The 14,794-nt window shown below is 32.8% G+C and overlaps 2 protein-coding genes across 3 annotated transcripts; both read left to right on the plus strand.

Annotated features, from left to right (window-relative positions):
* Positions 1-4,614: 4,614 nt before the first annotated feature.
* LOC109816312 (uncharacterized) lies at positions 4,615-7,286 on the plus strand. The gene is made up of 4 exons (XM_020381268.3): positions 4,615-5,147; positions 5,784-6,039; positions 6,187-6,364; positions 6,606-7,286. Exons 1-4 carry the CDS (start codon positions 4,691-4,693, stop codon positions 7,149-7,151), a joined length of 1,437 nt encoding a protein of 478 aa, XP_020236857.1. The 5' UTR covers positions 4,615-4,690; the 3' UTR covers positions 7,152-7,286.
* A 991-nt stretch (positions 7,287-8,277) lies between these two features.
* On the plus strand, positions 8,278-12,998 carry LOC109818049 (phosphoribosylformylglycinamidine synthase). 2 transcript variants are annotated; one of them, XM_020383448.3, is made up of 7 exons: positions 8,291-9,088; positions 9,569-9,624; positions 10,066-10,175; positions 10,295-10,454; positions 10,607-10,699; positions 12,118-12,249; positions 12,693-12,998. In XM_020383448.3, the coding sequence occupies exons 1-7, from the start codon at positions 8,323-8,325 to the stop codon at positions 12,744-12,746; spliced, it is 1,371 nt and encodes a 456-aa protein (XP_020239037.1). In that variant the 5' UTR covers positions 8,291-8,322; the 3' UTR covers positions 12,747-12,998. The 2 variants fall into 2 exon arrangements, 1 of the variants encoding a protein (XP_020239037.1); XR_014428058.1 differs by lacking the exon at positions 12,693-12,998 and having other exon boundaries at positions 8,278-9,088; positions 10,295-10,485; positions 12,118-12,208.
* Positions 12,999-14,794: the final 1,796 nt, after the last annotated feature.

A 14,794-nucleotide genomic window follows, 5' to 3' on the forward strand; every position in this document is an offset into this window, starting at 1 on the left:
TAAATCCAATCTAACTCAACCCACTAATACTTTTAAGTATAGTGCTTTCTTTATTAAAAAAAAAACTGTTAATTAGAATAAAAGTCTTTATTTTCCGCCCTATGTTTTTATTTCTATTTTTTTATACTAGGAGTATTCAAATAGGTTTCCGTTTCCTATTCGAGAGGAAAACAACTCTCCTAGACTAGGATTAAAAAAAAAAAAAAAGTAGGTAGAATATTCCTGCCACTTTCATTCGATCACTAAAATAAATACAACAAAGAATAACCCTAGAGTAGACTCTTGGACCTTAGTCTGTAGGACCACCGTCCAGGTGTCCTACTCCTACCTAATCGACAAGATAAGATTACTGATTTTATTAAAAATTGAAATTCTGACGGCAATAATCCTTAAGTTAGCTAGGCTCATGCTTTTCCCCTTTGGGCTTATTGGTGTTAGACCCCAAAAGCCAAGAGTCTATCATTGCCATGTTACAAGATTGATTTTCCTTGTTTTATTATTTTTTTTCTCTTCTTTTTTATTGCTAGTTAGAAAAATTGTGAAAAATAATAATATACGTTGTTATATAAAATGCGATGTGTTTTATTACTTTATTACATAGTTACTTTTCAAATATTTTTTAATGTAATTTTTTATTATTGAAATTTTCTTAAATATTTTTCAAATATAATTCAACAATACATAATAATTTAAATATTTTTTCATTTTTATAAGTTTTAATATGTTTTTAATCCTTTTAAATATTAAATAATTTTGATTTTGATCCCATAAATTTAAAATTAGCTTTTTTAAACCTTGTAACTTTAAAAGAAAATAATTTAATTTGGTCCTTTTGTTCAAACATCTTTTTTTTTTTTTGGTGAATTGAAGTGGCTAAAAAATTCTCAACAAAATCAAATTAAAAATTATGAGAGAAAGAAATAGAGGTCATATTAGCATGTACATACATAGCAAAGCAAGGTAAAACAATATAAAAAATTTGCAAATTCTCATTAAGAGATATTCCAAAACAAGCTAAGTTACCTGCAACTTGGTTAGTTTCGCACAAAGCATGAGACCACTATAAACTACCACTAGCAACCACAAATGACTTAATGCTTTGAACCAGTTGAGCACAAGGATGATGAGGAATGCAACCATCTCGAAGAAGTGTAACAACAATCAAGGAATTTGTCTCAACAATAAAAATTCTAAAACCTCTATTCCAATATAGATTGCCCACAACTTAGCATGTAAGAGAGGACAAAAACCAATATTGGCAACAAAGGCAAAGAAAACCACTCCTCGATGATCATGAAACACTCCACCAATAGCTGATTTTGAGGCATCTATACACACAGAACGTCATAGTTCAATTTAAAGCAGTTTGGAGTTTGATGAACCCAATGTATAAAGGCACATTCACACAGATTGACAGCATAAATTGTTGGGCTAGCCACCTCCCTCCAACTATGCATCAAAGCATCCACATAAGCTAGAACTTGTATTTTGACTATATAAGGTTGAACAACCACAACCTTAAAAATGAGAAGATTTATACCACACCATATTGAATTAAGGGTGAAGGTAAAAATGGAAGACCAACAACAGCCAACAACTTGTGAGTTATCAGTCAAATTTGATAGAAACCAATTATTCAATTCCTGGGTAAAAAATATATTATGTCGAGCTTGTGGAAGCAACGTAACCCATACTGCTCGGGCAAAGGTACAATCTCAATAAATATGTTGTTTAGATTCCACTTCACGTGAACATCTACCACAACACTGATCCATGGTAAGGTGCCTAGAGAAATGCAACTCATTTGTGAGCAAAGCATTCCTTGAAAATTTTCAAAGGAAAACTCAAATTCGATCAGGACTCCTCCACCTCCAAACTACCACAAACATAGGGTCTTTGGTCACATTCAGACCATAAGTAATGCTAGCAAAGGCAGATGACACAAAAAACTCTCCATCTGCATTACATTTTTAGGAAATGATATCTCGACAATGCATCACATCAGGCGAATGGATTGCACGAATCTTATTGAACACACTATTGGGAAGAAATTGACGAAGTAGAGTAAAATCCCAATCCCTAACCTATCCACAAATTCGCATGGTTTACGAATCACCAACTCATCCAGCACCCTTCTGATAGATGCTTGAGTTAGATTCGCATGATTAGGGACCTAGTTATACAACCAAAAACTAAATGAATAACCACTCCCCACATTCCAGGATAGTATATCCTGAACTCAGTTCCAATTATCACACAAACCTCTCCAAAAATTAGGTCCTGGACGTTTCTCATTAATAACAGGCAAAATAGAATCACCACAATAATATTTAGCTCGAACAACTTGAACCCATAACCGATCCAGTGGTGTACACAATTCCCAACCACACTTCGTCAAAAGTGCTTTGTTAAAATTGTTGGCTGACCTCAACCCATGACCACCAACAACCTTAGGAGTATAGGTATGCTTCCAAGCCACCATATGGACTTTCATGTGATTAACTTCATCATAAACAGACATAGGGAGTTGGGCAAATTGCAAAACATATATAGCCATGGTTTGCAACACCGACTAAACTAAAGTAAGTATACCAACAAAAGAAAGTTGACTAGCTTTCCAATGTTGACAAATAATATGTTAGTCTTTGCCAGCCAACATTACGTGAAAATAAAACACGCATTTTGTCACAATTGAGCTCCTCACTAAAACTCACACAAAACATGCTCATAATACAAAGAATGAGTTCAGCTTCCATTTCATTAGCTTTTGCAAAAAATAACAAATCATTTGCAAAAGTTAGATGATACAATTTAGGGGCTCTCCTAGTAATCTTAATAGGCTTCCAATTCTTAGCCTCAGCCTCCAACTGGATAACGTGAAATAAAGGTTTAATACATAACACAAAAAAATATGGGGAAATAAGATCTCCTTATCTTATGTCTTTTTTGGAGCTAAATTCCTCTAACATCTCACCGTTCCATAAGACTCTCATCTTATAAGAGGATATACAACACCAAATGATCCAAGGGATTAAAGTATCTTTGATATCTATAAAAATTCACTTATTACTAAATTTGTAATAAAATTAACTTATTAATGTTATTGTTAGTAAAAATATTACATTAAATCAAAATGATGTTGTACAATTGACTTAATCTATTATTACCTCGATAAGAATAATAGTTTTGAGAGATTAAAATAAGTTTTTTTTTTTTAATTTTAATTATCGAGACTAAAAAATACAGCCTCAACTTAGGAGAGTAAAGTTAAATTTATCCAAAATTTGAGAGTATGAAGATATTTAAGTTTTATATATGTTATTTGCAAATCATCATTTAAAACTAAATTTTATTAATTAAAGTAATTGTTGACATTTTTTTAAAAACAATTTATTTACATATTTGTACATGAATTTATTATTATTATTATTATTATTATTATTATTATTATTATTATAATTAATATAATTTTTTATAAATTAAAACAACTGTACACAATATTTTTTAATTAAAATTACTAAACGACTTTTAGCATAGAAGGAACTTTTAAACTACAAAAATGAAATTTAACAAACAACTTCTATTGTTTTTAGTTATTGTTTAGCATTAAAAAACTATTTTTTAAGTAAAAAAAGGGGGTGGGGGGAGGGGGTGAAAACTTTTCTATAGTAAATGGTGAGTAAATGATATTTTGTGATAAATTTATTCGTGTTTTTATTACATTTTTAATCAAATTAATTATTTAAACTAAAAAATAACTCGATCAAAATTCAAAATAAATGACAAAAAATTGAGTCAATCGGACTTTTCAACTATAGATATAGTTAAAATTATTTTATAAAAGAAATATAAAAATTAAAAACAAGATATATTCTATAATAAATAAAATGACCATTAAAATTTATAATATAATATTATGTTGTATAAAATGTTTTTTCATTAAATCAAATTATTATTATTATTATTATTACATAATCATTAAAAACTTATACTTTTCAAGATAATATAAGACATCAAACTAAATTAAAACATTTCAAAGCATAAATTAGAATCACGAGAACCAGTTAAAAAAAAAAAGAAAATCTTGAGAGCCGACCTAATGGAAGAGGGAGAGATTATAGTAGTATAAAAGTTTGCATGTTCAAGTTTTATATAGTTGATAAGAAAAAGTATAAATCCAATTTCTATTTAAAAATATATTAATTCTAAACTAAAAACAAAATTTCATTAAAATAAATCTCAAGTCGAATGAAGTTGAGTCAAATTGAATAGTATATATTTAAATACCAGTTTAAATTTACGTTCAATAAAGAAAATATCTATTTTCATAGAGAAAAATTGAAAATTTTAAGCATAATTTTTTTTTCAACCTCAAATGAATTGAATTAAACATTTCTTAAAAACAGCCTTGATCATTGATTAGAGTAGAATGTGCCTCCCTTTCAAGCAAGCTGCACCTTTATAATACATTTGTTAAACCAATATCAGTATTTACCGAATTAAACAAATCTTACCTATCATAAAATAAAATATTAAAGAAAAAGATGGTTTTGTTGGGCCGAAAGTAAAATTAAAAAAAAAAAAAAAAGTGAGTATAAAAGTAACGAGGAGGTACTTGAAGTTGATGAGTACGTGAAGCATTGCGCCCTAACCAGTGAAGCAAAAGAATCAGGCGAGTGTGAAGTAAGCGATGGGTGACGTTTCAGATTCCCATGAACAAGCCCTTCTTGATTCCGCCGAATTCCAAATGAAGAAGAAGCGACTCTTGGAGGAGCTTGAATCAGCGTTGGACAAGAAAACGGTAACGGCGCAGCCTTCTCCGTTAGCCCTAGGGATCGAGGTCATCGACGAGACGGCGTTGCTCCACTCCGTCGCCAACAACCTCCCTTCTTCAAGAAGACGAGGAGGAGGAGCCAAGAACAATAGGAGGACCGACGAGACACCACTGCCAAGGCCCAAGAGCAAGCCCAAGCCCAAGATCGGGAACCACAGCTACTCCCGCAAGGAGTTGGAGGGCCTCAGGTTTGTCAACATGGCCCAACAGCGCAAGTTCTGGAAGGCAATTCACGCTGCCTTTCAAACCTCCGTCGCCAACGAATACGATACTTTAGCTTCCAATCTTCTTCCGCACAACAAACCAATACTCAGTAAGTTTTTTTTTTCTTTTCTTTCTTCTTCTTTTCCATCTCAAGAAATTTAATCTTTATGTCGATATGCTTTCTCATATGTGAGCGTTGTGCTGATTGGTGAAGTGAGGCTTCATTGCTGCGGTGTTAGGTCATGTTGTGTCAATTTGATGTTTTCAATTTTTCTGATGCACAGGTGGTGTGGCTGCTACTAATGGAAGATGGAGATATATGAATGTCTTTGTCCATTGAAGAATGAGCAAAAGGAACCTGGAACTTGTCTAATATGCCACATTAGTTCACTGTGTTCTCATTGTTCTGCTTAGACAATTCGGTTGCATCGTTACTTGTATATAACAAGTCTTGTGCAGTAGGATCTTTGTAGATTTGAAAGATTACATTGGTCATTCAATAATGACGATGCTTTCTTATTTTACTTTGTATGTTGACAATTATACTGTTGATTTTTTCAATAATGAATAATCAATACAAACTTCAGCTTCTTGTCTACATTGTGCTTCGATGAGAAGGACATGCTTTACCTTGTCTTTTTTGCTTTTACAGATACTAAATTATATATTTGTTTCCTCTTCCGACCTTCTTAAATTATTAGCAAATTGACAGTGCTGGTGCTGAAAGTTTTGTAATTGTTTTCAGGTGCAGTATGTTGTGAAAATAGGGATGGTGAGTTACAAAACGTGGAAGGTAGGGAAAAAGTGACTACTGTTGGCCCTACTTGTAGTCATAATGTTATGGGCGAGGATAAGTGCTCAGATTTAGAAGAGTGCGGCGAAGATGATGATAGTGATGATGATTATGCTAGCATTCAAAGGCCTGCCTTTTTGGTCGATGGAGAACCTAATTTTGATTCTGGTCCACCGGAAGATGGATGGGAATATCTTAGGCGTGTCAGGTATGATCATAACTATCTGCAGCTGACTGCTGGTCCCTATATTGGTTCTGTTAAATTCTGGCGAGAGGGAGAAATTATACTGTACCTTACCCACTAAGATAAATAACAAGGTTCCTAAACTATTTTTTTTTGTGTGTTCTTGAGTAGGTGGGAGGCAGATCAAATTCCGAAAGTGAAGGTAGCAAAACTTGATAGAGGTAAACTTAACAAGGAACAAAGTCCTTACATGCCCAAGATTCCTGATATTGCGAAGTGCCCAGAGCATCTGTTGCCATTGAACCAGTGGGAGGATGTATTTCTTGCTGAATTTTCAGCACTGAGAACGGTATGTTCTTCATGAATCAATTTCTGTATGTCTTTTTTTTCCCGTTCATTTTTATTTGGAATGCCAATACTCTTCATCCAAGATTACAGAGTTGTGCAATTCCTGCGCCACTTCCTCACCTACACTTGCAACCACATCTTGGACCAATTTAAAGTTTTTACTGTAACAAGACGAGTATAGAATTGAATACTTTTGTTTATATCATATTATTTTCTCATTGTTTCCTAACTTTTTATTCCAGAATCTCTCTAGCCTTGATGGTTCAAGTGCCGTATATTCTGAAAATCTCCCTGTTCATTCCTCACTGCTAGTTGGGAACGATTTTGGAGAATTTTCTGGTGTGAACAGAGATGAGGATCATTTGAGAATTGGCAAGACAAATGATCAACTTACTAACTCGACTGCTGAAGATAAGGACGGAACACTGTCTCCAGTGAACCCTGAATCGAAAACTTCAGTTGATAAAACTAGAAGCAACACCCCTACTCCTCCTTTGCTTTCCATAATTTTAGCAATGGACTCGGTAGCCCGGGTATCAACGTTGGTGAAACGAATTAGCTTGCTAGAGGCTGCAAACACTATGACAAGAAATGATTCCATGTGGCTTTTTGCTCTCTGTGCAACAGTTGATGCTCCACTAGATGCTGACACATGTGCTTCTCTCAGGAGTCTGCTGCGAAAGTGTGCCAGCATCCGTGCCGAAAAGGTTGAGCTTGATGAAGAGGTTGTTATGTTGAATATATTGGCCACAATTTCGGGCAAGTATTTTGGACAATCTGGAAACTGAATTCCCAATTTGTAATTTTGTTATGGCACCTTCTGTTTTAGGATGGAGGCAATGACGTGTATGCCATGGTCTTAAACTTATAGTTGTTTAGCTGATAACATGGAGTTTTCTTATTATAATACTTTTCTACTTCTATATTGTTTTGGAGATCGAAAAAATATATATATTGGCGTATCAAAAATAAGTTAATGTGGTTTTTGTATGCCTAAAATTTTGTAGAGTTTTTGTGCAAATTAGTATAGTTTATTGATACCAGTTCATAGGTTGGTCTTAAGGATACAAGTTTCTATTTTTGAACAAAATAGTTTCCGCTTCTTTTTCTGTTTGTCAATTTTGGGGAAAAATTGTTTGACATTAATTATTGTTTTATGAATTATGCTCTTATTGAAAAGGATAAAATGTAATAGTGTATGGAATGTTAATGTAAGAGAGATAAGTGATAGGAATAAAGAAATTATTATAAGTAATTAATAATAAAAATTAAGAAATTAATTATTTCAAATTTATTTATTGTAACTTTAAATGACATAAAATAGGGAGTATATTTTTAATACAATAATTTTCTTACGAAGCTTTTTGTTCTTAAAAAACGTTTAAAGGTCTGTTGAATTATAATGAAGAACACTTTTTTTAGACTCTGGTAGAATTAGTTAAGTTTTATTAGAAATAATAAAATTATGTTTGAGATTTATTGCTCAAATAAGTAAGAAGCGAGACTTGTAAATTTTAACAAATTATAAGTATAAAATTAAAGGGCCCAATGATTATATAATATTGTTCTAAAAAGTTTTACATCACGACTAATTAGAAATTATTGTTAGTATAATTTTAAAGTGATTATTATAAAGTTAATAAATTTATTATATATTATAATTTGTGATTAGATGATAGTGAGGTGCGAATAACATTTGGTTTTGTCAAAATTAAAAAGAATGTGTCATGTGTGAAAATTTTTTTTGTTGGTATTGTTTTTCTATATTAAGAAAGAAGAAGTAAAATAATGGAGTGTTGGTCAAATAGAAAAATTAACGGACAGGCTCAGGTGTGATACGGTCGTTGGGTTTTACGCCGGGCATGGGCATGGGCATGGGCATGGGCATGGGCATGGGCATGGGCTTGGGCATGGGCATGGGCTTGGTAGTACTATTTGGGGGAAGGTAACATTTATGTGATGAGACAGGTGGGGAGTAGGAGAGTTGAAGGTGTTAGGAAAAGACAAATTTTCCATATGTTGTCCGCCAACACTTGCACTCTTCCGTCCCAATTCCCACCGCCATCCCCATGCCGTCAGTATTGCCGCCTCACCGTCGTCTGCTCCTCCTTCCGCCGCCGCAGTCGCAGTCGCAGTCGCAGTCGCAGGCGCCACAACAAAGTGTCTCTCCCCACCTCTCCCTCCACTTCCGAAGGCAAACTCGAAGCCGTCATCGACCTCACTCCCATAACCGCTTTCCAATCTGACCTCCGCCGATTCCTCTCTTCCGGCAGAGACGCCTACCTCGATTTGCAAACCCTCATCACTCTCGACCACGACCGCAGGCTCCTCGTTTCCTGTCGCCCTTCCACCTTGCATTTCCTCCGAACTTCCGCCTTTTTCACCTTCCTCGCGTTTTCCGTTATCACCGTTTTGCCCAAATTGGTTTCTAGGGTTTGGTCGTGGCGTCGTAACGCCTCCAGCTATAAGCCTGTGGTGGTGCGGAGGGACCGGAGTCTGGGCGGAAAAGAGGTGGTTGTTGCGTGGGGCCAACCACCCCAAAGGAGTGATACCAATCCCTTGTCTCTTCCGCTTCGGGATTCCGTGAAGCGCTCGGCCAAGAATAACGTTCGGGTCCAAAAGAAGCTGCCGAAATGGTGGCCAACTGTAATCAATGTCAACGCTTCTCTTTTTGACCCCAGTGAACAGGACGAGTACAAGAGGGAGGCTTATAGAGTGCTTCGAGGTTTGTTTTCTTTTTCAAATTATTTTATTTTGCAAATGAGACAAGAGAAGAGAAGGGTTGAATGAAAGCAGGGTTCTTTGTTTTGTGACTGACAATTTCAGATAATATCCATCTTTCTTTGTAGGTCCGGTTCAGTTGAGTTGTTAGTTAGTACATTTATGTTTGAGCTTCTTGTTAGCTTAAATTAAATATGCAAAATGAGCGGGGAAGAGGGTAATAACATTTCTTAAGTTTATTCTATTTTCCTCTTAATTGAAATGCATTCATATGTTTTAAATCTCAATCTCAACTAACTATGCAAAACTATGATATGTTGTCTGTTACAATTGTTTCTGGTCCTACTTCCTAGTATTTCTGGTCTCTGGATAAATAAGGATTCTATTCGTGTGCTTTTTTGTAGGTAAAGATACACGTTTAATAATTTCTATAGTGTTTTGCCATCCATTTTTTCAAGTTACAACTCACCTACTTGATTTCCAGCAATCACCAACAGTAGATTGGGCGGAAATGACATCATGGAGAATGATATAATTCAAGTCAGTCTTTTTCCTTTTTTTACTTCCGGTGTTTTACTCAATTTTCAATTATATATAGATGGTATTTGCTTTTTCTTCGAGTAGTACCTTTGCAGCAACTACTACTTAAAAAGTTATAGTACTGTACTATTACTACTACTACTATTTGATACTCACCTGTATCAATTTTAATATTCCCTTCATATTTCCAAATCCCTATATAAAAAATTCTTTTAAGTAGCTTAATGCAACGTGGTACTAAAGTTCTCCGAAGAGTAAGTGATAATATGCATGCTCAGCATTGTCTGATTGATGAGCATTGAATGATTAAAACACCTACTGATGGTTTTAATTCTTTTTATTGATGTTTGCTTATAATAAATCTTTTCTATAATAAAAGGGAATTAATCTGTTTCTCTTCTTCTAACACTCAAACTGTTTGTTGCATGTACACATGAACAGTTACGTCAACTGTGCAGAACTGCTGGTGTGCAAGTGTCTATTGAACCAACAAATGTCCGGGACTCCTTGTATCGAGCATCTGTTAACTTTGTTTTAAATGTATGCAGCAGGTGTGATATTATCAGCCCCTGCATTCTGGTCTATCTCTTTGTTCACAGTATATGGCATCTGTTAATCATGCTGTCTGCTCTTATTTTATGAAATTAGTGGTTACTTTCTTTCTATTCAGGGCACCAACCAACTCAACTTCAATTGATATAAATGGTGAGGATGCTCCGCAATTCCTTGCTGGATTTGCTGAAAATATTGGCCTTGAAAATGTTCGTGCTGCAACAATTGTGTCTGCAGCTGTTGCTGCTCGCACCCGCTCATGTCTTCTACAGGCTTGGGTATTTTTCTTATCCCAAATCTTATGATATGGTAATTTTGTCTTTCAGCATTTTTACAAAATTACATTTTTTGTGACAAATATTAGTGAAGACAGTTATATTTTCAGTTTCTTTCAGTTAAAATTACATATTTTTGTTGTTTTCAATTATAGGCTCTGGAAATGCAAGGCAAACAGGTTGATGCTATAGTGGAACTGTCAAAGATATGCCTTCTTCTACGAATATTTCCTCCCGAGGAGTCATCGGTATGTGTCCTCAATAATATTTGCAATTTTTTTCCATTAAATTTCCCCACTTCCCTTGGATGAACAATTTATTTGCTAGAGCTTCCCCAACTGTAGTTCTTAGGTTAATTCTTGAAGTTAAGAACCGTTCTTAACTGGGTTCATCATTTTAGCAGGAGGATGTGGATGTGTGTAACAATCCTTCTTATATAAAAACCAGTTCTTAACCATTAAAAAATAGTTTAGAGGTAACTTGTGAGACCTATTTTAAAGAAATATAAAGGTGTGGGATAACTTGTGGAATCCATCTGAGTGAAAAGTTTCTAACTGAAAATTGAATGTAGTACGTATGGACCCATAAAGAAAAGAGTTAAGAACCTCCTATGGTGTTCACTATTGAAAGTGCTCTTTTCCTCGTTATAATTAGGTGTGCGAAAAATCTAGATCGATTTGATCTATAATTCTATATTAAAAAATTCGATCCATTTAGAGAAAAAATCTGAACTGATCCACTTTCCAAAACTGGTACAGTTGCCGATCCATTTTTACAAAGTGGATTGGTTCAGTTTGGTTCTTTTTTTTAAAAAAGTCGATCTATGAGTAAAAGAAGTAGATAATCGCACCATACTAAACTGAGCCAATTTTAAAAATCCCATCCATATTCTTTAAAAACTGAATTGGTCCACTTTATAAAAAAATAGATCAGTTAAGTGGTCTACTTTTATAAAATGGATCAGTTTAATTTAATTTATATTTTTTAATAATTCAATCCATGAACACCCCTTATAATTATTCCTCACTTGGCATGATGAGGCTTGGTTGTAGTCATCTCATTGTAGTTATTCTTTCTTAAAATTGAGAACTGGATATGACCTCTTACGGTGACATACAATTAGCATTCGTATGTATTATATTTAGATATTAGATATTTTCATCTTGTTTTTTATTTATTTTATGAAACATAATTTCACTGGTAATTCTTAGTATTTGCATGAATCTTAATGAATAATTTGTTGGAAGAATTTAAGATCGGAGACAAGTATCAAATAACCACTCATTGCATTCAGTTCAGTTCTGAATTCTTTAATAGAAACATTCTCTTATTAGAAAATTAAAAAAAGGAAAATACAGGGGAGAGAAGGATAAGAAATCTTCCATGGTTGACTGAACAAAATACATTAGGTGAAAAGAAAGTAAGAAGTGCATCGAACCTTCCCAATGTCTATACATGTCTGAAATGACAAACAAGCATCGGCAGTAAGCCAAAGACATGCTGTAAATGCAACCTTATGACAGTCATGTTCTCTCATGGACAGCTGATTAGGACGATTATAATGAGGCATTAGGTAGATAGAAGGATTTTGCTTCTAACTTAATCTGTTGCAGCATATGATTTATGTATTGACTTGCCACTTTCTACTTGCACTTATTGTATGCAGCCTGAAATGGAGATGGTTAGTCGTGGCCTAGAAAAACACTTGAAACTAGAACAAAGAAAACACCTTATGTTTCTCTTTGGTAAAGTCTGTGGCGAGGACAGTCAAAGGATTGCAAGAGAAGCCCTTGGTTTGGTGCGAACCTTTACCTTACTTTTTAGATCATGCACAAGTAATTACTCGCATTGAATTTATTTTTAATATAATTGCATTTGAAACTACATGAGTAGTTAAATCATTAATTTGGTAGTGCGACTGTAAGAAGTCCTTTTAAAAGAATATTTCCCACATTGAAGGTTTTTCAATCTCAAACATATTTTGTTCTTGTCATGCTTGTGTATGATGGTAGTGAGCTAGTGATATGGATATATAATATCCAAAAGCAAAAGGCAAGAGCAATGCTACTCAGCTGTAGGTTTGTTGAAATTAAGTTTTTTGTTCCTCAGTTTTCATGTTGGTTGTCTTGTGTTATTACTTGATTAGGTTTGTTAAATTATGGATACTAGTGGCAAGTATCTTTCCTCCTTTGGTGCGTATTCTTTGCCTGCTCATTATCTGTTTCTTCTGTTTTTGTGTAGATGCATTATCAAAATGGTTGCGCTGACCAACTTGAAGACAACATCGCGCCGTGAAAATTAATCTCTGCCTTCAGCCTCATTCGGGGAAAAAAAAAAGACTGACTGAAGATGCATTCTTTTAGAATATATCAAGTTTAATCTTTAGATTATTATATCTGTTTATTCAATAATATTTAGAAAGTTTCTTTTAGTGATGTATATTATTTTCAATGTCAAAAGATGATTCTTTTATTGTCAACAATGTTAGCTTTTTAATAATTTGAATGTCTTTTTACCATTATTGAAAATTAAGGAGCAAATCGTTAATTGCCGTGGTTTTCCATAACTCTGTTTTATCTTTAATTGATTCCTGGTGGCAAAAGACGTGAATTAAGCAGCACATGTATGCCTCTGTCTTCCGGACGGATCAAAGCTTAGAAGATAACGGCATGCCAGGAGGAGGATCATACTACCAAGTATATTTGTTAATTTTGATATAACAATAGTGAACACATTTGCAAGCACTGCTCTGGTACGCCAGCATTCAGCTGAGAAATTATTACTAAAGACTCGATCATTTGAAATTCTGAATTGCTGGTTTAAATTGCAGATTAAATTCCATACATATATATCAGGGTAGCCTAATGAATACAGTAACAAGTAACCACCAACCAACTCCATTAAGATAGGTTGTAAAAGCACAATGTAATTGTAATTTACAGACAATTGGAAACTCACTGCAATAGTCCGTAAATTACAGTTATAATCTAAACTCACATTGTAATGCTTATAATAATATGATTTTTTTTAAACTACTTATGGCTTTATCATAAGGTTAAGCAATTATTTCATGTAATACCTATAATTGTTTGTGTTATCATGTGAACATGTGACTCTTCTAAAAATAAAGTGTAGATCTTTAAAATAATTGTTAATTTTCTATCATAAAATGAGTGATAAAAACAAAAAAAAAAATGCCTTTTTTTTTTAATTTATAATTAAAGACAGACTAATTTTTGTTTGCTGGAAATTATGAATGCCAGTGTATTTTCTTCTTAATATAATTTTTTTTTTATGTTGAACAAAATTAAGGAGTGACTTTAAATTTTAGAGAGATGAAAGTAAAAAAAAATATGTCTTTTTTTTCTTTGATTAAAACTAAAATTTGCTTGTTTTGTAGAACTACAGATAATGATTCTCAAATTTATAGAGATGAAAAATGACGTAAAATATTTACTGGGAAAAAAAATAACTCATTTTTAAACACTATAAACAAAATTAAAGTGCTTGGTTAGACTTTTTTCAGCTTATCTTTGTAGGACAATCACTTTTTTAAAAAAAGTTCTAGAAAATTAGGCTACTAGAACTCATGTTTAAAAAGTAACTTTAATTAAGGTAGTAGGAAGAGTTTTTTTTTTTTAATAGCTTATACGAGCTTATTTATGTAGTATCCTCATCAAATCTAAATAAGACAGCAAATACCATATTCTGTTTTACTAATTTCTGTATTTGAGAGTTTCTCATTGAATAATTATCACATATTTTTGTTTATTTTTCATTATAATTTTTTTTTGTGTTCTCTTTTAAAAATAAAGTATTAATTATTTTTATTTTATACAAATTTATTAAACAATAATGTATAAGTTTTTAAATAATTTATCTTATATAAAAAGAGTAAAATAATAAAAATGACTAAATTATATTTTTAGTCCTTTATAAATTTTTAAGAATCAATTTCATCTCACTATTTTTAAATAGTTTAATTTGATTATCTAATCTTTAAAAAAATATTAAACAGTTTTTGTTATCCAAAGTGATACTAATGATGTTAATGAAATTGGACAAAAGGATAATATTGCACTTTTTTTCTTCAAAATTATAGGGTCGAATTGAAATATTTAAGACTATTAGAAACAAATTGAACATGTCACAAATTGAGCACTTGGAGTAAAAAAAAATAAACAAAATGAAGAAGAAATTAGCTAATAAGATTTATTATTAATTAGATAAAAATTTAAATTTATTTAAACAATAAATAATACTATATTCGTTCCTAACAATAAAATTTAATTACTTAATTCATTAAAATTAATAAAAATAGTTAATTTAGTTGATAAAAATAA

The sequence above is a fragment of the Cajanus cajan genome, chromosome 7 (assembly GCF_000230855.2).
Source record: "Cajanus cajan strain Asha chromosome 7, NIPB_CcT2T_4, whole genome shotgun sequence".
Lineage (NCBI taxonomy): Eukaryota > Viridiplantae > Streptophyta > Magnoliopsida > Fabales > Fabaceae > Cajanus > Cajanus cajan.